We start from the raw sequence: 23,780 nt of genomic DNA on the forward strand, positions 1-23,780 counted from the left end.
ACTGAGTTTGGTAAAGTGTGTGAAAGAAGAAAGTTAAGAGTAAATGTGAATAAGAGCAAGGTTATTAGGTACAGTAGGGTTGAGGGTCAAGTCAATTGGGAGGTAAGTTTGAATGGAGAAAAGCTGGAGGAAGTGAAGTGTTTTAGATATCTGGGAGTGGATCTGGCAGCGGATGGAACCATGGAAGCAGAAGTGAATCATAGGGTGGGGGAGGGGGCGAAAATTCTGGGAGCCTTGAAGAATGTATGGAAGTCGAGAACATTATCTCGGAAAGCAAAAATGGGTATGTTTGAAGGAATAGTGGTTCCAACAATGTTGTATGGTTGCAAGGCGTGGGCTATGGATAGAGTTGTGCGCAGGAGGGTGGATGTGCTGGAAATGAGATGTTTGAGTACAATATGTGGTGTGAGGTGGTTTGATCGAGTAAGTAATGTAAGGGTGAGAGAGATGTGTGGAAATAAAAAGAGTGTGGTTGAGAGAGCAGAAGAGGGTGTTTTGAAATGGTTTGGTCACATGGAGAGAATGAGTGAGGGAAGATTGACCAAGAGGATATATGTGTCAGAGGTGGAGGGAACGAGGAGAAGTGGGAGACCAATTTGGAGGTGGAAAGATGGAGTGAAAAAGATTTTGAGTGATCGGGGCCTGAACATGCAGGAGGGTGAAAGGCGTGCAAGGAATAGAGTGAATTGAAACGATGTGGTATACCGGGGTTGACGTGCTGTCAATGGATTGAACCAGGGCATATGAAGCGTCTGGGGTAAACCATGCAAAGTGTGTGGGGCCTGGATGTGGAAAGGGAGCTGTGGTTTCGGTGCATTATTACATGACAGCTAGAGACTGAGTGTGAACGAATGGGGCCTTTGGTGTTTTTCCCAGCGCTACCTCGCACACATGAGGGGGGAGGGGGTTGTTATTCCATGTGTGGCGAGGTGGCGATGGGAACAAATAAAGGCAGACGGGGGGCTGGAAATCCTCCCCTCTCGCTTTTTTTTTTTTTTTTTCCCCAAAAGAGGGAATAGAGAAGGGGGCCAGGTGGGGATGTTCCCTCGGGGGCCCAGTCCTCTGTTCTCGACGCTACCTCGCTAATGCGGGAAATGGCGAATAGTATGAAAGAAAGAAAGAAAAAGTATGAATTATGTACATGTGTATATATGTATATGTCTGTGTGTGTATATATATGTGTACATTGAGATGTATAGGTATGTATATTGTGCGTGTGTGGACATGTATGTATATACATGTGTATGTGGGTGGGTTGGGCCATTCTTTCATCTGTTTCCTTGCGCTACCTCGCTAACGCGGGAGACAGCGACAAAGCAAAATAAATAAATATAAATCATTCATTATGCTTATTCGGTCTCCCGCATTTGCGAGGTAGCATGAGGAAACAGACGAAAGAATGGCCCAACCCACCCACATACATATGTATTTACATAAATGCCCACACCGCACATATACATACATATACATTTCAATGTATTGTTACGAACATGTGTGTGTGCCCACATGTTCATGTATATATGTATGTGTGTGTGTCTTTGTGGTTATGGTGTAAGTGATATTTTGGGGCAAGATGACTGAGGGGAGAGCAGGACCATTAGGCCTGCTGCATTCCCACACCTCTGGAGTCTCCAGATGGCCATGCGGGGTCAAGGAGGTCACGTGGCCATTTAACCACAACACTTGGACCTTTCATCTGAGGCACCAGGCTGGTGGGAGGTCAGCCTTCGGCATATAGCCTCCTGTACACCGTCGTCGCTGTCAGGGCAAGAGGAGGTTGAGCTTTAGGAAAGATGTGGGACAGACCTAGGATCCTCCAGCCAACCAGCAGTTTCACAGATAGCCCCTCCTCCAATCACTGCTGGACCTGAAGCCCTCCAGCCAAGTAGGAGTGGCACTTAGGAACCACTATCCTCCAATCACAACTGGACGTTAGGCCCATAGCCAATCAAGGGTGGCACTATAGGGTAACAAAGCAGACGCATGTCGTTCCTACTTGTAATAAAAACCTCTGACACCCACTGAGCCTCGATTCCTCTCTAGCCCAGCGAGGTAAGTGGTTTTCCCTCTGTCCCAAAGCCCATAGCCCTAGTGAAGTGTGTGATGTAAATTCTATTGTGTTGAACTGCCACTGTCATTTAGTTTCGAGTGTTATAGAGTATTGTAACTTGTCATAAAAGTGTCTAACAATAAGTGTATCTTGAATCATGTTATTGAAGATAAACTGTCATAAAGGAAATAGATCTCATGGTTTGAATCTTACCTGGAATATTAAATTCATGTTCAGTGTTAATGTAAATGATTTGTGCCTGATTCATGTGCTTGTTATTTTGTACTCTTCAGTTCTTTTATTATAAGTAGATCTAATGCTGGTGTTTGATTTGATCCAATGACTTTAAGATAGTGTTATCCTGTGCTGTGTAACAAAAAGATATTGTTGACCCTGCCAGGGTAGGATAGAATTCGTAACATAGAAATTGGCGATGTTGCCAGGATAATTTTCTAACAGTATACATACATATACATACACAGACATATGCATATATTCACATGTACATATCCATACTTTCTGCCTTCATCCATTCCTGTCACCATCCCGCCACACACAAAATAGCATTTCCCCTTCCAGCAAGGCAGCGCCAGGAACAGGCAAAAAAGGCCACATTCGTTCACACTCAGTCTCTAGCTGTCATGTGCAATGCACTGAAACCACAGCTCCCTTTCCACAACCAGGCCCCACAGACTTTCCGTGGTTTACACCAGACGCTTCACATGCCCTGGTTCAATCCACTGACAGAACGTCGACCCCCAGAAAACCACATCATTCCAATTCACTCTATTCCTTGCACGCCTTTCACCCTCCTGCATGTTCAGGCCCCAGTCACTCAAAATTTTTTCACTCCATCCTTCCACCTCCAATCTGGTCTCCTGCTTCTCCTTGTTTCCTATACCTCTGACACAAGTATCCTCTTTGTCAATCTCCTCACTCATTCTCTCCATGTGACCAAACCATTTCAATACACCCTCTTCTGCTCTCTCAAACACACTCTTTTCATTACCACACATCTCTCTAACCCTTTCATTACTTACTTGATCAAACCCCCTCACACCACATATTGTCCTAAAACATTTCATTTCCAACACATCCACCCTCCTCTGCACAACCCTATCTATAGCCCATGCCATGTAACATTGTTGGAATCACTATTCCTTCAAACATATCCATTTTTGCTCTCCAAGATAACGTTCTCGCCTTCTACACATTCTTCAATGCTCCCAGAACCTTCGCCCCTTCCCCCACCCTATGACTCGCTTCCACTTCCATGGTTCCATCTGCTGCTAAATCCACTCCCAGATAAAACACTTCCTTCCTCCAGTTTTTCTCCATTCTAACTTATCTCCCAATTAACTTGCCCCTCAACCCTACTGAACCTAATAACCTTGCTCTTATTCACATTTACTCTCAGCTTTCTTATTTCACACACTTTACCAAACACAGTCACACACTTCTGCAGTTTCTCGCCTGAATCAGTCACCAATGCTGTATCATCCGCCAGCAACTACTGACTCACTTCCCAAGCCCTCTCATACACAACAGACTGCATACTTGCCCATCTCTCCAAAACTCTTGCATTCACCTCCCTAACCAACCCATTCATAAACAAATTAAACAACCATGGAGAGATCACACACTCCTGCCACAAACCGACATTCACTGGGAAACAATCACTTTCCTCTCTTCCTACTCGTATACTTGCCTCATATCCTTGGTAAAAACTTTTCAACGCTTCTAGCAACTTACCTCCCACACCAAGCACTCTTAATATATTTTTCTTCAAGCTCATTCACCGTTTCCTGTGCTAGCAAGGTAGCACCAGGAAGAGACAAAAAGATGGCCTCTTTCTCTTGCAGTCACTCTCAAGCAGTAATATATAATTTTTCTCCTAATTTCACCTTGCTCTGGCAAGAATAGTGAAAAGGTGCGGGAAAAATAACATTAAGAACCAAGTGAATAGATAATGGATATATGTCAGATGGCTTAAAATAGTGGAAATAGGCGAGATGAAATGCTCTAAAAGGAACATCAGAGATTATAATAGTTGGCATGCATAATGTGGAAAGTTCCAACAACAAAAGGAATTACAAAATGACACGTATCATGGGGTACATCCAATTGTGGTGACGGTTGCAAATGGAACCCAATCAGACACACGCAATCATACACTGTGTTTGAGTGCTGCATGATGATTTGAAGACCATTTGGGGTAAGACAATGGGAAAGAGTCAAGTTTGCAATACCAAATACGGATGAACTGACATATGAAGTAAACAAAGTAAACGAATATTATCTATAAATTAATGTTATGTACTTGTACAATAAAATTTATTATGAAAGTATAGTATGATAGACATAACAGTAATGAGGATATCAGAAAGCAACTAACCTGTCTCCTGAGGTCAACATTTTCTTGAGATATTTCTGTGACTGATGGTGTAAGTGAATCCTTATCCCCATTGATTCCAGTCCCTCCTGGTACATCACTACTAGCCAAGCTCAGGTACAGGGAATTCTGAAAAATAAAAATGGAATTGTATAAAATCAAACTGATAAAATGTAGGGACATTTGAAAGCTTCATCAATAAGAGAATGCCACAGAGGTGCTTTGCTGTAGTTTTTGTTCATTACACACAACATCTAGAGAGCAGAGGTAGGCAAAGAAGGCCATTTCTTCTTGCTAATGCAGCGAGTGTAATCCCAGCATATCACAGAAAATTACGAAAAGGGGTGGGAATAGGAAGGTTAACAAACCTCTCCTTATATTTCAGTTTCAAAAAGATGAAACAGAAGATGGAGCAATGTGAGACATCTTCATCAACCTCAAAGGCTCAGGCTTGATGGCATAAAGAAAAGAATATGTAAACAGGATAAGTAGGGAGAGATAAGTAGTTTGTTTTGAGCGAGTTATGGCAAGAAGTTTGGTGAAAAGAGAAGAGGTGGTGAAAGCCTTGCATTTGATGAAATGAAGAAAGGCAGCTTTGGAGGATGGTACTGCAGTTAAACTAATTAGTCTACAATTTTCAATGTATGAATGGGTCATGATGAGGTGCCTGAGGATTGGTGAAATGTTTGTATAAAGCTACTGTATGTAGGCAAAGGGGACAAAAGTGAACACAGTGCACTAGCCCTGCCTTTTGGCAAAATGCTGAGAGCAATACACAGAAGTAGTAGGTAGCAACATCAAACAGGAGCATTAGGTAGATACATTATGTCATTAGGCAGAAGCAGTAGGTAGGAACATTAGGCAGGATCATTAGGTAAAAGTTGAGGGTTGAAATATTAGCCAGGAACATTACGTAGACACATCAGGTAGCAGTAAATAGTAGGAACATTCAGTAGGAGCCTCCAAAAACACTGTGAGAGAGTTATCCTCTAGCAGTACCCTGTTAAAGGTGAGGCCCTAAAGGCTAATATGTGGCCACTTCCTGGAGGGGGTTCCTGGAGGGATGGGTATCAGAGATATATATAGATGGGATAAAGGTGAGTGTATGAATTACAGAGGTATTAGAATGCTGCAAGTACCTGGTAAGTTGTATAAAACAGTGTTGATTGAAAGGGTAGAGGTATTCACAGAACACCAAACTAGGGAGGAATGACGTGGTTTCAGGAGTGGTAGAGGATGTGTGTGATGAAATACTTATAGCAACAAAGGGTTTTGTATGTGGCATTTCTGGATCTGAGGGGTTGATAGAAATGCTTTGTGGAAGGTCTGACCAATATATGTGGTGGGGGAGGAAAGCTTAGAAGCAGTGAGGGGCTTTTATCAAGAGAGTAAAGTGTGTGTGTGAGTAGAAAAAGACAAAGATGAGTGGTTCCAGGTGAAGGTGCATCAGTGGCAGGGGTGGGTGATTTCACCATAACAATGTTTAATTCATATGTAGATGCAAGTAAGCTGTCTGTAGGGGTTGAAGGGGGCCTGGGAAGTAAGTTGTTGTTTTCTAATGACATGGCACTAGAGGCAGATTATATTGATAAACCGAAGAAGTTGGTATCTGGGTCTGGGAGCTGTGTGTGAAATGATGAAGTTATGAGCAAATGTGAATAAAAGCAAGGTTATTAAGTATAGCAGTACATTGAGATGGGGTTTGAGTTTGAAAGGAGAAAACCTGGTAGAAGTGGGTTGTTCTAGATACCTGGTAGTGGACATGGCAGCAAATAGCACCACTGAAGCAGAGGAGAGTCACAGGGTAGATGAGGAGGCAAAGATTCAGTGAGCACTGTCGAATTTGTGTAAGTGTGGTCACTATATGGGAGAGGCAAAAATGGATATATCTGAAAGTTCTGTAGTCCCAATAATATTGCTAGGATGCAAGGCACAGGCTGTAGATATGAATGTAAAGAGGAGGGTACATCCCTAAGGAAAGGGAGAAACAATTCTACCTCCATATTCCTTGCAAGCCGTAGAAGGCAGCTAAAAGGTATGACACCGGGGGCTGAACACCCCCCTTTCTTTCATTTTCTAAAAGATGGAGCAGAAAGGGCCAAGCAAGGTGTGCTTATCCTCCTTGAAGTTAGTGCTAAGTCTACTACTCCTGGTGCTACCTTGCTAACACGGGAAGTGGTAAACAGATATGAATGAGTATATATATGTTTTCTTATGATCATTATTATACTTGATCACCATTTCCTGCATCAGCAGGGTAGCACCAGGAAACTGATGAAGAGAGACACATCCACTCATACATCTTTCTTTTTTCTTTCATACTATTCACCATTTCCCGCATTAGCGAGGTAGTGTTAAGAACAGAGGACTGGGCCTTTGAGGGAATATCCTCACCTGGCCCCCTTCTCTGTTCCTTCTTTTGGAAAATTAAAAAAAAAAACGAGGGGAGGATTTCCAGCCACCCCTGCTCCCTACATACATGTATATTCTTTTTCTTCTTTCAAACTATTCGCCATTTCCCGCATTAGCGAGGTAGCGTTAAGAACAGAGGACTGGGCCTTTGAGGGAATACCCTCACCTGGCCGAATTCTCTGTTCCTTCTTTTGGAAAAAAAAAAAAAAAAAAAAAAAAAAAAAAAAAAATTTAATACATGTATATATATACATATATAAACACACATACACATATCAACATATACACATATAGAGATATGTACACATAAACAGACATATCCACATATACACATGTATATAATCATGCTTGCCTTCATCCATTCCTGGGCCAACCCCTGCTTTAGCAAGGTAGCGCCAAGAAAACAAACAAAAAAGGCCACATTCATTCACACTCAGTCTCTAGTTGTCATTTGTAATGCGCCAAAACCACAGCTCCCTATCCACATCCGGGCTCCACAGACTTTTTCATGGTTTACCCGACATTTCACATGCTCTGTTTCAGTCCAATGACAGAATGTCGATCCCAGTATACCACATCGTTCCAATTCACTCTATTCCATGCATGCCTTTCACCCTCCTACATGTTCAGGTCCTGATTGCTCAAAATCTTTTTCACTCCATCCTTCCGCCTCAAACCTGGTCTCCCACTTCTTGATCCCTCCACCTCTGACATATATATATCCTCCTTGTCAACCTTCCCTCACTCATTTGTTTTATATGTCCAAACCATTTCAACACAACCTCTTCTGCTCTCTCAACCAAACTTTTTATTACCACACATCTCTCTTACCCTTTCATTCTTTATTCACTCAAACCACCTCATACCACATATTCTCCCCAAACATCTAACTTCCAAAACATCCACCCTCTTCCATGCAACCCCATCTATAGCCCATGCCTCACAACCATATAATATTGTTGGAAATACTATTCCTTCAAACATACCCATTTTTGCTCAATGACAATGTTTTCTCTTTCAAGCACATTCTTCATTGCTCCCAGAACCTTTGCCCCCACACTCACCCTCTGACTAACTTCTGCTTCCATGGTTCCATTTGCTGCCAAGCCCACTCCCACTTATCAAAAACACTTCATTTCCAATTTTTCTCCATTCAAACTTACATCCCAACTACTTGTCCCTCAACCCTGCTGAACTATAACCTTGCTCTTATTCAAATCCAAACTCAGTCACCAACTTCTGCATTTTCTCACTCGAATCAACCACCAGTGGTATATCGTTGGCGAATAACAATTGACTCACTTCCTAGGCCCTCTCATCCCCAACAGACTGCATACTTGCCCCTTCCTCCAAAACTCTTGCATTTACCTTCCTAACCACTCCATCCATAGACAAATTAAACAACCATGGGAACACTGCACACCCCTGCCGCACGCTGACCTTCACTGGGAACCAATCATTCTCCTCTCTTACTACTCATACATGTGCCTTACACCCTCAATAAAAACTTCTCCTGCTTTTAGCAGCTTACCTCCTACACCATATATTCTTAAGACTTTCTATAAAGCATCTCTATCAACTTCATCATATGGCTTCTCCAGATCCATAAATGCTACATACAAATCCATCTGTTTTTCTGAGTATTTCTAACATACATTCTTCAAAGTAAACACCTAATCCCCACTTACTCTACCACTGCTGAAACCACACTGCTCCTCCCCAGTCTGATGTTTCTGTACATGCCTTCACCCTCTCAATCAATATCCTCCCATAAAGTTTCCAGGAATACTCAACAAACTTATGCCTCTGTAGTTTGAACACTCATCTTTGTCCCTTCAGCCTTTGTACAGTGGCACTAGGCATGCATTCCGCCAATCTTCAGGTCCTTCAACATGACCCATACATACAATGAATATCCTTACCAACCAATCAACAACACAGTCATCCCCTTTCTTAATAAATTCAACTGCAATTCCATCCACTCCTACTGCCTTACTGGATTTCATCTTCTGCAATGCTTTCACCACTTCTTTCTTTGCCAAACCACTCTCTCTGACTCACTCACTCTGCATACCAACCTGCCAAACTATCACCAAGCACATTCAGCAATCCTTCAAAATACTTATTCCATCTCTTCCTCACTTCATCACTACCTGTTATCACTTCCCCTTTTGCTCCCTTCACTGATGTTCCCATCTGTTCTTGTGTTTTGCACATTCTTTACCAAAACATCACCTCATTTTTCCCAAAAGTTTAATGATACTCTCTCACCCCAATTCTCATTTGCCCACTTTTTTCAACCCCTGCACCTTTCTCTTGACCTCCTGCCACTTTCTCTTATACATCTTGCAATAATTTGCACTCCTTCCCTGTAAGTACAACCCAAATGCCTTTCTTTTCTCTTCCACTAGAAAATTTTCTTCATCCCTTCACTCACTACCCTCTCTAATTTGCCCACCTCCCACCTTTTGTATGCTACATACATCTTTTACACATGCCATCACTACTTCCATAAATACCTCCCATTCCTCCCCAACTCCCATTGCTTTTTTTACTCTCACCTTTAGCCATTCTACACCTGAAACTCTCCTAGCATTTCTTCACACAAGCTCACTTACTCTCACCACTCTCCTCTTCCTGACACTTTCCTCTTTTTCAAAAACCTTTACAACTCTTCACTTTTGCCTCCACAAGATAGTGATCAGACATCCCACAAGCTGCCCCTCTCAGCACATTTACATACAAAAGTCACTTTTTTACATGCCTACAAATTAATATGCAATTCAATAATGCCCGTTGACCATTTCTCCTACTCACATACATATTATTTATTTATTCATTTAGTATACTTTGTTACTATTTCCCGCATTAGCGAGGTAGAACTAGGAAACAGACGAAAGAATGGCTCAACCCACCCACGTACACATGTATATACATAAACGTCCACACACGCACATATACATACCTATACATTTCAACGTATACATATATATACATACACAGACATATACATATACACACATGTACATAATTCATACCTGCTGCGTTTATTCATTCCCGTCGCCACCCTGCCACACATGAAATGACAACCCCTCCCCACGCATGCGCGCGAGGTAGCGCTAGGATAAGACAACGAAGGACACATTCGTTCACACTCAGTCTCTAGCTGTCATGTATAATGCACGGAAACCACAGCTCCCTTTCCACATCCAGGCCCCACAAAACTTTCCATTATTTACCCCAGATGCTTCACAGGCCCTCATTCAATCCCTTGACAGCATGTCGACCCTGGTATACCACATTGTTCCAATTCACTTTGTTCCTTGCATGCCTTTCATCCTCCTGCATGTTCAGGCCCCAATCGCTCAAAAATCTTATTCACTCCAGCCAATCGCTCAAAAATCTTATTCACTCCATCTTTCCACCTCCAGTTTGGTCTCCCATTTCTCCTCGCTCCCTCCACCTCTGACACATATATCCTCTTTATCAAGCTTTCCTCACTCATTCTCTCCATGTAACCAAGCCATTTCAAAACATCCTCTTCTGCTCTCTCGAGCACACTCTTTTTATTTCCACACATCTCTCTTACCCTTTCATTACTTACTCAATCAAACCACCTCACACCACATACTGTCCTCAAACATCTCATTTCCAACACATCCACCCTCTTCCGCATAACTCTATCTATAGCCCATGCCTCGCAACCATATAACATTATTGGTATCGCTTTTCCTTCAACCATACCCATTTCTGCTTTCCGAGATAATGTTCTCGCCTTCCACACATTCTTCAACACTCCCAGAACCTTCGCCAACTCCCCCACCCTGTGACTCACTTCCGCTTCCATGGTTCCATCCGCTGACAAATCCACTCCCAGATATCTAAAACACTTCACTTCCTCCAGTTTTTCTCCATTCAAACTTACCTTCCAATTGACTTGTCCCTCAAACCCTACTGTACCTAATAACCTTGCTCTTATTCACATTGACTCTCAGCTTTCTTCTTTCACACACTTTACCAAACTCAGTCACCAGCTTCTGCAATTTCTCACATGAATCACCCACCAGCGCTGTATCATCAGCGAATGACAAATGACTCACTTCCCAAGCTCTCTCATCCACAACAGACTGCATATTTGCCCCTCTCTCCAGAACTCTTGCATTCACCTCCCTAACAACCCCATCCATAAACAAATTAAACAACCATGGAGACATCATGCATCCCTGCCACAAACCTACATTCACTGAGAACCAATCACTTTCCTCTCTTCCTACTCGTACACATGCCTTACATCCTTGATAAAAACTTTTCACTGCTTCTATCAACTTGCCTCCCACACCATATATTCTTAATACCTTCCACAGAGCATCTCTATCAACTCTATCATATGCCTTCTCCAGATCCATAAATGCTACATACAAATCCATTTGTTTTTCTAAGTATTTCTCACATACATTCTTCAAAGCAAACACCTGATTCACACATCCACTTCTGAAACCACACTGCTCTTCCCCAATCTGATGCTCTGTACATGCTTTCATCTTCTCAATCAATACCCCCCCATATAATTTCCCAACAATACTCAACAAACTTATACCTCTGCAATTTGAGCACTCACCTTTATCCCCTTTGCCTTTGTACAATGGCACTATGCATGCATTCCGCCAATCCCCAGGCACCTCACCATGAATCATACATACCTTAAATATCCTCACCAACCAATAAATAACACAGTCACCCCCTTTTTTAATGAATTCCAGAGCAATACCATCCAAACCCGTTCCCTTGCTGGCTTTCATCTCCCACAAAGCTTTCAATACCTCTTCTCTGTTTACCAAATCATTCTCCCAAACCTTTCATCTCCCGCAAAGCTTTTACTACCTCTTCTCTGTTCACCAAATCATTCTCCCAAACCCTCTCACTTTGCACACCACCTCGACCAAAACACCCTATATCTGCCACACTATCATCTAACATATTCAACAAACCTTCAAAATACTCACTCCATCTCCTTCTCACATCACCACTACTTGTTACTACCTGCTCATTAGCCCCCTTCACCGATGTTCCCATTTGTTCTCTTGTCTTACGCATTTTATTTGCCTCCATCCAAAACTTTTTTCTTTTTTTTTTTGCCGCTGTCCCCCGTGTTTGCGAGGTAGCGCAAGGAAACAGACGAAAGAAATGGCCCAACCCACCCCCATACACATGTATATACATACAAGTCCACACACGCAAATATATATACCTACACAGCTTTCCATGGTTTACCCCAGACGCTTCACATGCCATGATTCACTCCACCGACAGCACGTCAACCCTGGTATACCACATCGCTCCAATTCACTCTATTCCTTGCCCTCCTTTCACCCTCCTGCATGTTCAGGCCCCGATCACACAAAATCTTTTTCACTCCATCTTTCCACCTCCAATTTGGTCTCCCACTTCTCCTCGTTCCCTCCACCTCCGACACATATATCCTTTTGGTCAATCTTTCCTCACTCATTCTCTCCATGTGCCCAAACCATTTCAAAACACCCTCTTCTGCTCTCTCAACCATGCTCTTTTTATTTCCACACATCTCTCTTACCCTTACATTACTTACTCAATCAAACCACCTCACACCACACATTGTCCTCAAACATCTCATTTCCAGCACATCCATCCTCCTGCGCACAACTCTATCCATAGCCCACACCTCGCAACCATACAAAATTGTTGGAACCACTATTCCTTCAAACATACCCATTTTTGCTTTCCGAGATAATGTTCTCGACTTCCACACATTCTTCAAGGCTCCCAGGATTTTTATTCTTCCTATAATTAAATGATACTCTCTCACCCCAACTCTCACTTGCCCTCTTTTTCACCTCTAATACCTTTCTCTTGACCTCCTGCCTCTTTCTTTTATACATTTCCCAGTCATGTGCACTATCTCCCATGCAAAAATAGTCCAAATGCTTCTCTCTTCTCTTTCACTACTAATCTTACTTCTTCATCCCACCACTCACTACCCTTTCTAATCTGCCCACCTCCCACGCTTCTCATGCCACAAGCATCTTTTGCGCAAGCCATCACTGCTTCCCTAATTACATCCCATTCCTCCCCCACTCCCCTAACATCCTTTGCTCTCACCTTTTTCCATTCTGCACTCAGTCTCTCCTGGTACTTCCTCACATAAATCTCCTTCCCAAGCTCTCTTACTCTCACCACTCTCTTCACCCCAACATTCTCTCTTCTTTTCTGAAAACCTCTACAAATCTTCACCTTCGCCTCCAGAAGACAATGATCAGACATCCCTGGAGTTGCACCTCTCAGCACATTAACATCCAAAAGTCTCTCTTTCAAGTGCCTATCAATTAACACATAATCCAATAATGCTCTCTGGCCATCTATCCTAATTACAAACGTATACTTATGTATATCTCTCTTTCTAAACCAGGTATTCCCAATCACCAGTCCTTTTTCAGTGCACTAATCTACAAGCTCTTCACCATTTCCATTTACAACACTGAACACCCCATGTACACCAATTATTCCCTCAACTGCCACATTATTCACTTTTGCATTCAAATCACCCATCACTATAACCCAGTCTCATGCACCAAAACTACTAACACACTCACTCAGCTACTCCCAAAACACTTGCCTCTCATGCTCTTTCTTCTTATGCCCAAGTGCATCGGCAACTATAATCATCCATCTCTCTCTATCCACTTTCACTTTTACCCAAATCAAAACACTTGCCTCTCATGCTCTTTCTTCTTATGCCCAAGTGCATCGGCAACTATAATCATCCATCTCTCTCTATCCACTTTCACTTTTACCCAAATCAATCTAGTTTACTTTCTTACACTCTTATCACATACTCCCACCACTCCTATCTCAGGAGTAGTGCTACTCCTTCCCTTGCTCTTGTCCTCTCACAAACCCCTGACTTTACTCTCAAAACATTCCCAAACCACACTTCTCCTTTCCCTTTGAGCTTCGTTTCACTAAGAGCCAAAACATCCAGGTTCCTTTCCTCCTTTTTTCTCATCCTGGTTACATCCACACACATCTAGACACCCTAATCTGAGCCTTCGAGGAGGATGAGCACTCCCCGTGTGACTCCTTCTGTTTTCCCTCATAGAAAGTTAAAATACAAGGAGAGGAGGGTTTCTAGTCCCCCATATACATATACTTGTGTGTATTTCTCTTTCTAAACCAGATACTCCCAATCACCAGACTTTTTTCAGCATACAACTCCACAAGCTATACACAATTTCCATTAATGTCACTGAATAACACATGCATCCCAACTATATCCTCAACTGCCACATTACTTAACTTTGCATTTACATCAAAACCGCTGACACACTCACTCAGCTGCTTCCAAAATATTTGTCTCTCATGATCTTCTCCTGGTCAGGTGCATAAGCACCAATAATCACCCATCTCACACCCACTTTCAGGTTGACCTACATCAATCTAAAATTTCCTTCCTTACACCCTAACACACACTCCCACAACTGCTTCAGGTGTAGTACTTCTTCCTTAGCTCTTGTCTTCTCACCAACCTGACTTTACTCACAAGACACCTCAAAACCATTCTTCCTCTTTATCCTTGAGCTTTGTTTCATTCAGTCAGAACATCCAGGTTTCTTTCCTCAAACATAATACCTATCTCTCCTTTTTTCTCATCTTGGTTACATCCACATACATTGTGACATCCCAGTCTGAGCCTTTGAGGAGGATGAGCATTTCTCACCCGGCTACTTCTGTTTAATCTTTTAGAAACTGAAATACAAGAAGGGAAGGTTTTCCAGCCTCTGCTCCTGCCCCCTTTGGTTGCCTTTTACAACATGCAGTGAACATGGAGAAGGCATCCTTTCTCCCCTATCCCCAGGGATACATATAAAATACGTCTAGATATAATGTATGTTCGCTTAACAATTAATAATACCTCATATATTTCTTTCCATAAACAAAATTTATCAAACCATAACTCAAAAATATTTAATAACTATCTTCCAAATACTGCACAATGAAAAAATCACATACCCTCAAATTGGCATCAAATGGGTTAATGGTTTCTGCAGCTTGTAGGATTCTTCTAAGACGAAGCAACATTGTTTTAAGGGCAGTCACATCCTGGCACATATAGTGGTAAGATGTGCGATCAAGACACACACCTCCTCCCTCAACCTCCAACACACCACCCTAAGGAAAATACATATGCAGCAAATCACCAACAGATTATTTTTCTTTACAAAAGATTTGGTTTCCCCAACATATAAGTTATCATATATTTATTCTGTTGAGAAAATACTGAGGAAGCCATGGGATCAAATAAAACATATATGATGAAAATAAAATACTGAAGAAGCCATACAATCAAACACATAATATATGAAAAAATGAGATAAGGTGTAGACCTAGCTATAAGACTGACATGTTCAAGAAAAATAGAGCAGATCTTTGCCTGAGTCAAGGAGTGAAATTCTTATTTTCAAAGTAACATTGCATTACAGCTGTAATGTATGTATGTAATACCCATGACACTAATGGAAAAACACAAATAAGGTTCACCAAATTATGAAAAAAATCAGAATCCTAAAAAATCTAATAAATTACAACCCTCAATACTCTGACACACATTATCACAAGTTTCCTATGCATATTTTTGAACATTTTAAACATTTTTGTTTCAATTACAGAAGAATGTGATGACAGCAATAAATACTGACTGTTTACTTCCATCACTCCTGTAAGGCTTCACACCAACGCCTTCACTAGCCCTAACCCATGCATCCTGGCACCACCTACAACACTAGATATGAGGTTGGATCATAAAACATTCTACAACTGTGTGTGACTCTGACCGTCACAGTATGGCAAACAGCTCATACAACACTAACATGACCATTAAGATATCTTCCCTTCTCTAAAGCTTAATGATACCTGTTACCCAACCCAGCCAAGATGAGGATCCCATTACTTTAAGACACCATGAATCTGTTGAATTACATATGAAAAAATAGAGCTGACCTTAAATGTTACATGCCCAAAAGCAGAAGTTATCTATGTTCTTCCTAATCTAATAAGATATTTTAACATCATAATTTTGATTTTTGCAGGATTCTAATTTCAGTTACAGTACATGGTAACATGTAGGTTTTATTAAGCCACATTTTCGAATGAACAGTCCGTACAATACAGTACTGTATATCAGCAAAAATTTCATGTAACACCAGCAAAAGATGAAAAACAAATCTAATAATCTTCTTTAGGAAAATTTGACAATTTTGACAGTTTTCATTCAGCAGAGTACTATATATATTCATATCATCCAAAAAATCTTAGTATAACACCTACACATTCCACTGTAATTTGTTCTCTTATTTGTATAAAGCAACTGTATAGCATTTTGCCATTCTATCAATATATTAAATGATTGCCATACACAAATAAATTTTACAAAAATTCTTCTGAAATCTAATGCAAATTGCAAAAAACAGACTCTGGATGGAAGAGCCTCTGGCTGTGATTAAGGTGTTACAGAGTGTTGGGAAGCACATCACAATTTTCACATGCTTCCTTATGCGAGAACTTTCCTGGCTTTTACATTAGTCCAAATTCCAGGTCTCCAGCAATGTTGCTTCAAAAGACAATAAGAGTCTATCTAAACACTTAAGAGACACTTATTGGTTGATCCCTATTATTCATATTTCCATATCTATGCCCATAATATAAAAAATATAAGTTCAAATACTTACACAACTAATTTAAAAGTAATGCCTTATGTGTCTTTTGGCTACAAAGAAAAAAAAAAAGCGCATACTGCCAATGTAACTAAAACTGTGATATAAGTCCAATATATCCAGTTTAACACTCATAATGATAATGCCTGTCAAAGGATCTTGGATTATAGTAATCCAATACAAGTTTGTATGCTGTTTATACTAAATGATATAGCATGGGCAAAACATTCCCTCATCAATGGCCATCTTGGGCGAAGGAAATATAGAGAAAAATAGATTACAAATCAATTAGGGCTTCACAGATTTACAGATCTGACTGTCTGACTATAAAAGATATGAAGTTTACATGAGGTGGGCATGATAAAAAGAAAAAGGAACAGGATAATTCCAAGGCTTTGCCGTTCAAGAGAGGAAGGAGGTATCATAATGGTAAATTGATGAGTGTCCAGTCTCCCATACAGAAATTGTGGGAAGATGCTGCCAGAAGCATACCCAGTGTCCAAGCCTTGGGAATGGGGACATATGATGAAGACAACTTATGAGAACAGTGGACAAAATAATACCAGTAGAAAATACAGAGACCTGAAACATTAAGGCATAAAGAATGAGATGGTTGAAGAAAGGTGATGCCAAGAGAATTAATGAGATGGTTGAAGAAAGGAGATGCCATGAAAATGAGATGGAAGGCTTTTGATTCCAGTCTAGTTAATAAACTGGTGGAAGAGCCATCCCAGATGTGTGTGCAGTACTCCAAACAAGAGTGTATAAAACCACTGTAGATATGAAGAAACTGCTCACAAGGAAAATTCTTATGGTTCCTATACAACACCCCTAACTTTGGGAAGCAGATTTTGTGATGTTGATTATCTGAGGCTTTTAGGATAGGGTGGAGATTCTAGTTACGTTCAATAAGTTTATGTTATTAGAGGGCTGAATTGTGGTATTCTGAAACTGAACAGAGAGTAATACATGACTCTTAAACAGAGATACATGTAAAAAGTTTTGGATTATTTTCATTGTTGAACAATTCAACAGAACATTCAGTGATCAAATGAGTGAATCTGAGACAGGAATTTTTGCAGAATGCTGGAATCTTATCTTTGAGCACTTAAACAGCAGCAGCAAAACTACAACTTTAAAGCTACAGTTGGTTATTCAAACACCTTGATACATTTAATGAATTTGAAGTTGGCAAATTCTTCCTTAAAAACAAAAGAGTACATTGTGGAATGGTTTTGAAAATGTCATTGTAATACAGATACACCACCGAATTTCCGGCAACTGATGGTTTGGCACCTTTAGTCCAGACAAAATTACACGAGGAACTTGAAATTACCGCAGCCACCAGACTAGTTTACTGGGCAGCCACAGATGGCGTTGCGCATGCTTATTTACATTCTTTACACTGCACTTGTTGGTGGTGATACCACAATTCTGTAAGATTCTTAGCTTATTTTGCTTAAATTTCACCCTAGCTATGGCTTCTAAGACATAAGAAAGTATCAGTTGTGGCGTCAATCGTAAGCACGAGTCCATATCAATTCAAGATGAAGTAGAACTGTTGGAAAAATGGACTGTAGTGTTTCGGAGTGTAAGCTGTGTGACATCTACAGTATTGGTTCATCAACTGTTTATGATATAAAGCAAAGGGAGAAAATATTGAAATTCTATGCAGACAGCAATTCCAAGAAGTAAATGACAATTAGAAAAACTATGAAAGATGGTAAGAGTACTGAGCACGATCGAGCGTTGATGTAATGGATTCAACAGCATCGGAGTCATGGAGTGGACTTGCCAGGATGGCTTCAAAGATTCAAGAAGCATCATGGAATTTCCATGAATAAAGTGTGCGGGGAAAAGTGGTCTGCAAACCACGAAGGAGGTACCGAGTATGTGGATGAATTTGTGAAACTCGTAGCTGACGACCATCTCAGTCCTGAGCAGGTGTATAATGCAGACGAAACTCTAGTATTGTGGCAATGCACACCTAGGAAAACGCCAACAGAAGATGAAGAAGACCCTACAGGATTCAAACAATCTGAGCATCTTAGGGCGCTCAAACATTTAATATTTGTTTAATTTAAATTTCTAGTAGTCCATGGTATACTTTTGACACATGGGAGAAGTATAATTAGTGGGTAAGAGGTGTGTTGACGAAATATTATGTGATTACGGTTGGTCCAGCAAAATGGTTAATCCGGCCAGGCTTTGAAACCAAGAGTACCAGAAAATCGGAGGTGTACCTGTAAGTAATATCAGTCACTTGACTATGGTGATGCAGAAGCTAAAGCCAAACTGACAGCCAAGGAGGTTGTTTATACTAAAGCCTTTCAGCAGTGCATCAACAGGCTTTTGGTATGCCTGGAACAGTGGGTATGCAGCCTTCAGAGAAGTATGTGATCTGGTTCTGTTTTTTATAAATTTTTCATTGATGGTCCCTGACTCTACTGGAAATGTTGCAAATAAATTGGTGGACAGAACAAGCATGTTCTAAATATCATCTTTGGTGATGAGCTACTATTCTTATCGTAACTCCTTTTTGTATATGAAGAAAGAGGAATGCTGATTGGAATACTTTAACTGCAATGGCCTAACTGATAATGTCCTAGTTATTTTTCCTAACATGGATAGTGCTATAAAGATCTGTCTCAAAATTATGATCATTTAAAAGTGCCAGATAAAAAACAAAAGACTGGCCCCATACCAATATGAAAAGTGGTAAATACTTTGCCTTTAGGAAAAGGGTTGAGATCTAGTTTTCTCTTGATACTACTTATCAAAGATATCAAAACTGGATAAAAATTCAATTTTGGTCAATTCTACAACAATCCTGAAGTGTCATATTTTCGTACTTTAAAAATTTGCAATACCTTGTTTATACACCTTCAAACCAAATCCTGTTTAACTTCAGAAAGACAGCGCAATACTGCTCAACAATTAGTGAAGTTAAATAAATTATCACATGACAGAGCTATTTTACATATTTCTGTATTGTATTACAATACTATGCAGAGCAAAAATCTTTAAACAGATAAGAAATTGTTAAAAAAATGTTAGAAATTAATCAAAAAAGCAAAGGATCACTGAGTGAAAAGCAATTTAATTTCTCAATGACTCTCACTCAATAATGAACCATTCTGATCACATAAGAAATTAATCACAAATTTCCAACAGGAAATATAAAAGGTTTATACACCTCAAAACTTTACCTACTCCACAAAAAAAGTATCACAAACTATTTCATGAGGAAAAGCTAATGGAATCAAAAGTATTAGTGTCTACCTGGCGAGGTGGTCTCAACACTGTTGGTCGTCTGGGGTCTGGCGAATTAATTTCTGATGAACTGCCAAGCCTAGGACGTGATGTCGCCCACCACATGTGGTTCCATCTCTTGATACACATCTAAGGAAAGATGAAATTATCAAAAAGGCATCTAAAATCAACTATCATGATAATGAAATAACATATACAGTTTCACTGTTGTAATAGTACTCCTTAATTTTGAAAAACATTTCTTTCCAAGGCAGTGCCCTGCACGTATGAGAGACATTCTCTAGAAATACTTGGAATTAGACCTTCCAATGCTTCTATAAATACTTGGTTTAAGGCCTTCTAACCCTATGTCTTTCTGATGGGAACACTGACTTCCACACCCACTGCCATCCTTCTGACTTAAAAGCAGGTACTCACTCACTGGATCCCAGCCAATCAGAGATTGCCACACAGATGACATCATCAGCCCACTGATTTGTGATTTACAGGTCACAGATTAGTAGAAACCTGCTAATGACCCCTTTGTGTCATTTTTTTCATGAAAGATTTCCAAGAAAGGCTAATTAATAGGCCAACTTCCTGGCATTGTGTGTTCTTGCATAAACCCAGACTAACCCTAAACAAAAACAAAAAATAGTTTCTTAATCTACATAGAGATATCACTTGTCAAATGAGGCTTCAAGGCTCCAAGGAGTACAATGCAACCCCCCAAAAAAGTTTCTGGATAAGTCCAAAATTTTCTAAAAGAAGCTATCTTGGCAATATCCCTCAAGAGTTGATGACTATTTCTACATTCTACATGACTATTTCTACATGATGACTATTTCTACATTCAAAAGTTTCATTTCAGCAAATAATAAGGTTTTTGGTTTATTGTAACCTATAACAGACTGTCCACAAAAAGACACAGCACATAAATCTCTAACTCTTCTTATGGAGATCAAGGGTATAAGGAAAATGTTTTCAGATGAAAACACTGGGGAGCTGAATTGTCACAAAAACTTTTAGATGTAAATTTTTGTTGACTTTAGAAACTTCTCACTATGGGTGCAGTAAAGAAGCAATTGGTCTCATCAGAAAAGTAACTGAAATATTATTCCACAGTTCCCAACAGAGCCACAACAAAACATGAGTAAAGGAGTTATTTGGGGGTATTCTTATATGAAGCACAGTATTGCTAGCACACATCTGACACAGAGTAATCAAAGAGGGATTGTCTTGAGTTGAATCCTAATGCACCATAAAAAGTCATCTGTCAAATGCTCTCCAAATCTCGTCTCAGTGTTAAAAAAGTTACAAGTGCTATTTCAAAAAAAAAAAAAAAAAAAAAAAAAAAAAAAAAAAAAAAAGGCCTATCACGTCACGATACTGCAAAATGCTAGGGAACAGAGGATGGAGTCTTTAGCATCAAGGTTTTATGTCCTATTGTGGGGTGTCTAGTGTTAATAAACCACGAAAATTTGCTTACTGTGGGAAAATTTCCATAGATAATGTAGAGCAGATGACATAGTAAATCTGGTTACAATCAAAGGACTGAGCTTCAGTTGCAACTGCTCCTACACATAAAGCTGTATGTATGTTGACAGCTATTAATGGACACTGCCCGCCCGAGGGTACATTGAGTGAAAATGTCACCTTTTGCATGGCTGCATCACTGTCACTTGCTGAAAGAGAGTAGTCTCACCATACAACTTCTAGCTTCAAAGGAGTCCATCCTGTCCCTGCTACCTGTCCCTGTCCCTGTAAGAGCGCCTGGTTGGGAAGCACTTGGGTTACAGACTCAGGACTTCCTTTATGGAATGAGTCCTGGGGTTGTATTATAATAATAATAATAATAATAATAATAATAATAATAATAATAATAAATTATTATCATTATCATTATCATCATTATCATCATTGTGTGCATTGCAATTATAGCTAGAGAATGAATGTCAGTGAATGGAGCCTTTCTTGGTCTGTGTCTGGTGCTATATCCTGAACAAGAATGAAGAAAATCATATATGTACAAACAGTCTCTTCCAACTTGATAGTACTACAATATATAAAAAAGAAGAAAAATTATGCTAATCCATAGTATGGTAAAAGCTGAACTGGTTGCAAGACAACAGGGTGCAACCTAGAGAATAAAGGAGCTGCCACCCAGTCTAGTTGGCCAAAGGCAGTCCCAAACCCACTGAACACCCATTATCATGTTAGGAGGATAGCAAAGGATGGGGAAAGCAAGAGTTCTCCGCAAGAAAAACTATGGGTTACACTGATATTTCTAGAGAACATTTCACATGCTTGAAGGCAAATGAAAGGCAAACCACAAAGGAGAGGAAAAGTAAAGATTCCTAGGGAAAAAAATATCACAATAAACTACCAAACATTAATGACACACTTTACTTGAAGTTAAAAAAAAGAGCTATTTCAGTGAATAATATCTCCCCAGAAAAAATCATAGGTCCGTTAAATCGAGGATTTACTATTTTCATATTTGTTTTTATTATGGTGAACTTGCGAACTGTGCAAATCCAAGACTTCACATTGGAAAGTCAAGCAACAGAAGAGAGTGATTACCCCCTCCTTAACCACCAGCCAGTATAAATTGCAACTGTCAATCATATGCTGAGCTGATCTGAATGATCCAATCACGCCACAAATTATGGCACTGCAAACCATCACTTTAACTCTACTCACTCCACGGTCATATGGACAATTTGAAGGCAACAAATCAGGTACAACATGGACAAGTTGGCAACTAAATACATCAAATGTTTCCAAATCAATCAAACACAAAATCTCTGTTTTACTTTTTTTCTTCTTCACACACACAGAAGAAAAACTATTCCATGACTTACAGTATTCATGATGGGTGACAGCCACCAATTCAAAAATAGGTACTTAGGTTCCAAATAATTCAGAAAAAAAAATTGAATTGATAGCACTCATGTAAAGTATAGTAAAACTCAAAAACAAGTAAAATTTAAAACAAAAATGGATAAATGTAAGCGACTTAGAGGTATGCTGAAAATGATGCTACAAACAAATAAAACCTGGGGACAGACACACTAAACTTAAGTGTTCCACAGGTGCAACTAACCCATGTCAATTTGTAAAGTCTAACTAAACAGCCTCATTCCAATCACTGCCAACATTTTCAGTAATGAATATATTGTACATTACCTATGACCCTTCCCCTCTCCCTATTCTTAAATAACATTTAATAACATTCTAGTTTATTGACTATTGTTTACTTTATGTCAAAGTACTGAACATTAGAGAAACACTGAGGGAATTTCATCTTTCAATTTCAGGCACAGTAGCTAATAATACTGCGAAGGGCTATGATAAGTCGGGAACATGTGGGGTAAATCAACTCCTTCATGCCTCCAGACTGATGGATATTTAAAAGTGCTGGGCGATACCCTAGAGCCCAGATGGACATTTGCGCGTGCTGGGAGATACATCTAGAGTCCAGATGGACATCTGCACGTGCTGGGCGATACCTCTAGAGTCCAGATGGACATTTGCACGTGCTGGGAGATACCTCTAGAGTCCAGATGGACATTTGCGCATGCTGGGAGACACCTCTAGTGTCCAGATGGACATTTGCACGTGCTGGAAGATACCTCTGGAGTCTAGATGGACATTTGCACGCGCTGGGAGATACCACTAGAGTCCAGATGGACATTTGCGCGTGCTGCGATATACCTCTAGAGTCCAGATGGACATTTGCATGTGCTGGGAGATACCTCTGGAGTCTAGATGGACACTTGCACGTGCTGGGAGATACCTCTGGAGTCTAAATGGATATTTACGCATGCTGGGAGATACCTTTAGAGTCTAGATGAATATTTACGCATGCTGAGCGATACCTCTAGTCTAGATGAATATTTATGCGAGCGGGGCGTTATCTTTGGAGTCT

The 23,780-nt window shown here is 40.3% G+C and overlaps 1 protein-coding gene across 5 annotated transcripts in view; it reads right to left on the bottom strand.

Moving 5' to 3' along the window:
- Window positions 1–14,917: 14,917 nt before the first annotated feature.
- Window positions 14,918–23,780, bottom strand: part of LOC139754644 (uncharacterized) — a 367,745-nt gene continuing 358,882 nt past the window's right edge. For all 5 annotated transcript variants that reach the window (XM_071672165.1, XM_071672161.1, XM_071672163.1 and 2 more), the window contains 2 exons: window positions 19,880–19,999; window positions 14,918–15,056 (listed from right to left, as the gene is read on the bottom strand). In XM_071672165.1, the coding sequence (XP_071528266.1) occupies window positions 19,894–19,999 (106 nt within the window). In that variant the 3' untranslated portion in view covers window positions 14,918–15,056; window positions 19,880–19,893. The remainder of the gene's footprint in view (window positions 15,057–19,879; window positions 20,000–23,780) is intronic.

Source organism: Panulirus ornatus, chromosome 17 (genome assembly GCF_036320965.1).
Source record: "Panulirus ornatus isolate Po-2019 chromosome 17, ASM3632096v1, whole genome shotgun sequence".
In the NCBI taxonomy this organism is placed as follows: domain Eukaryota; kingdom Metazoa; phylum Arthropoda; class Malacostraca; order Decapoda; family Palinuridae; genus Panulirus; species Panulirus ornatus.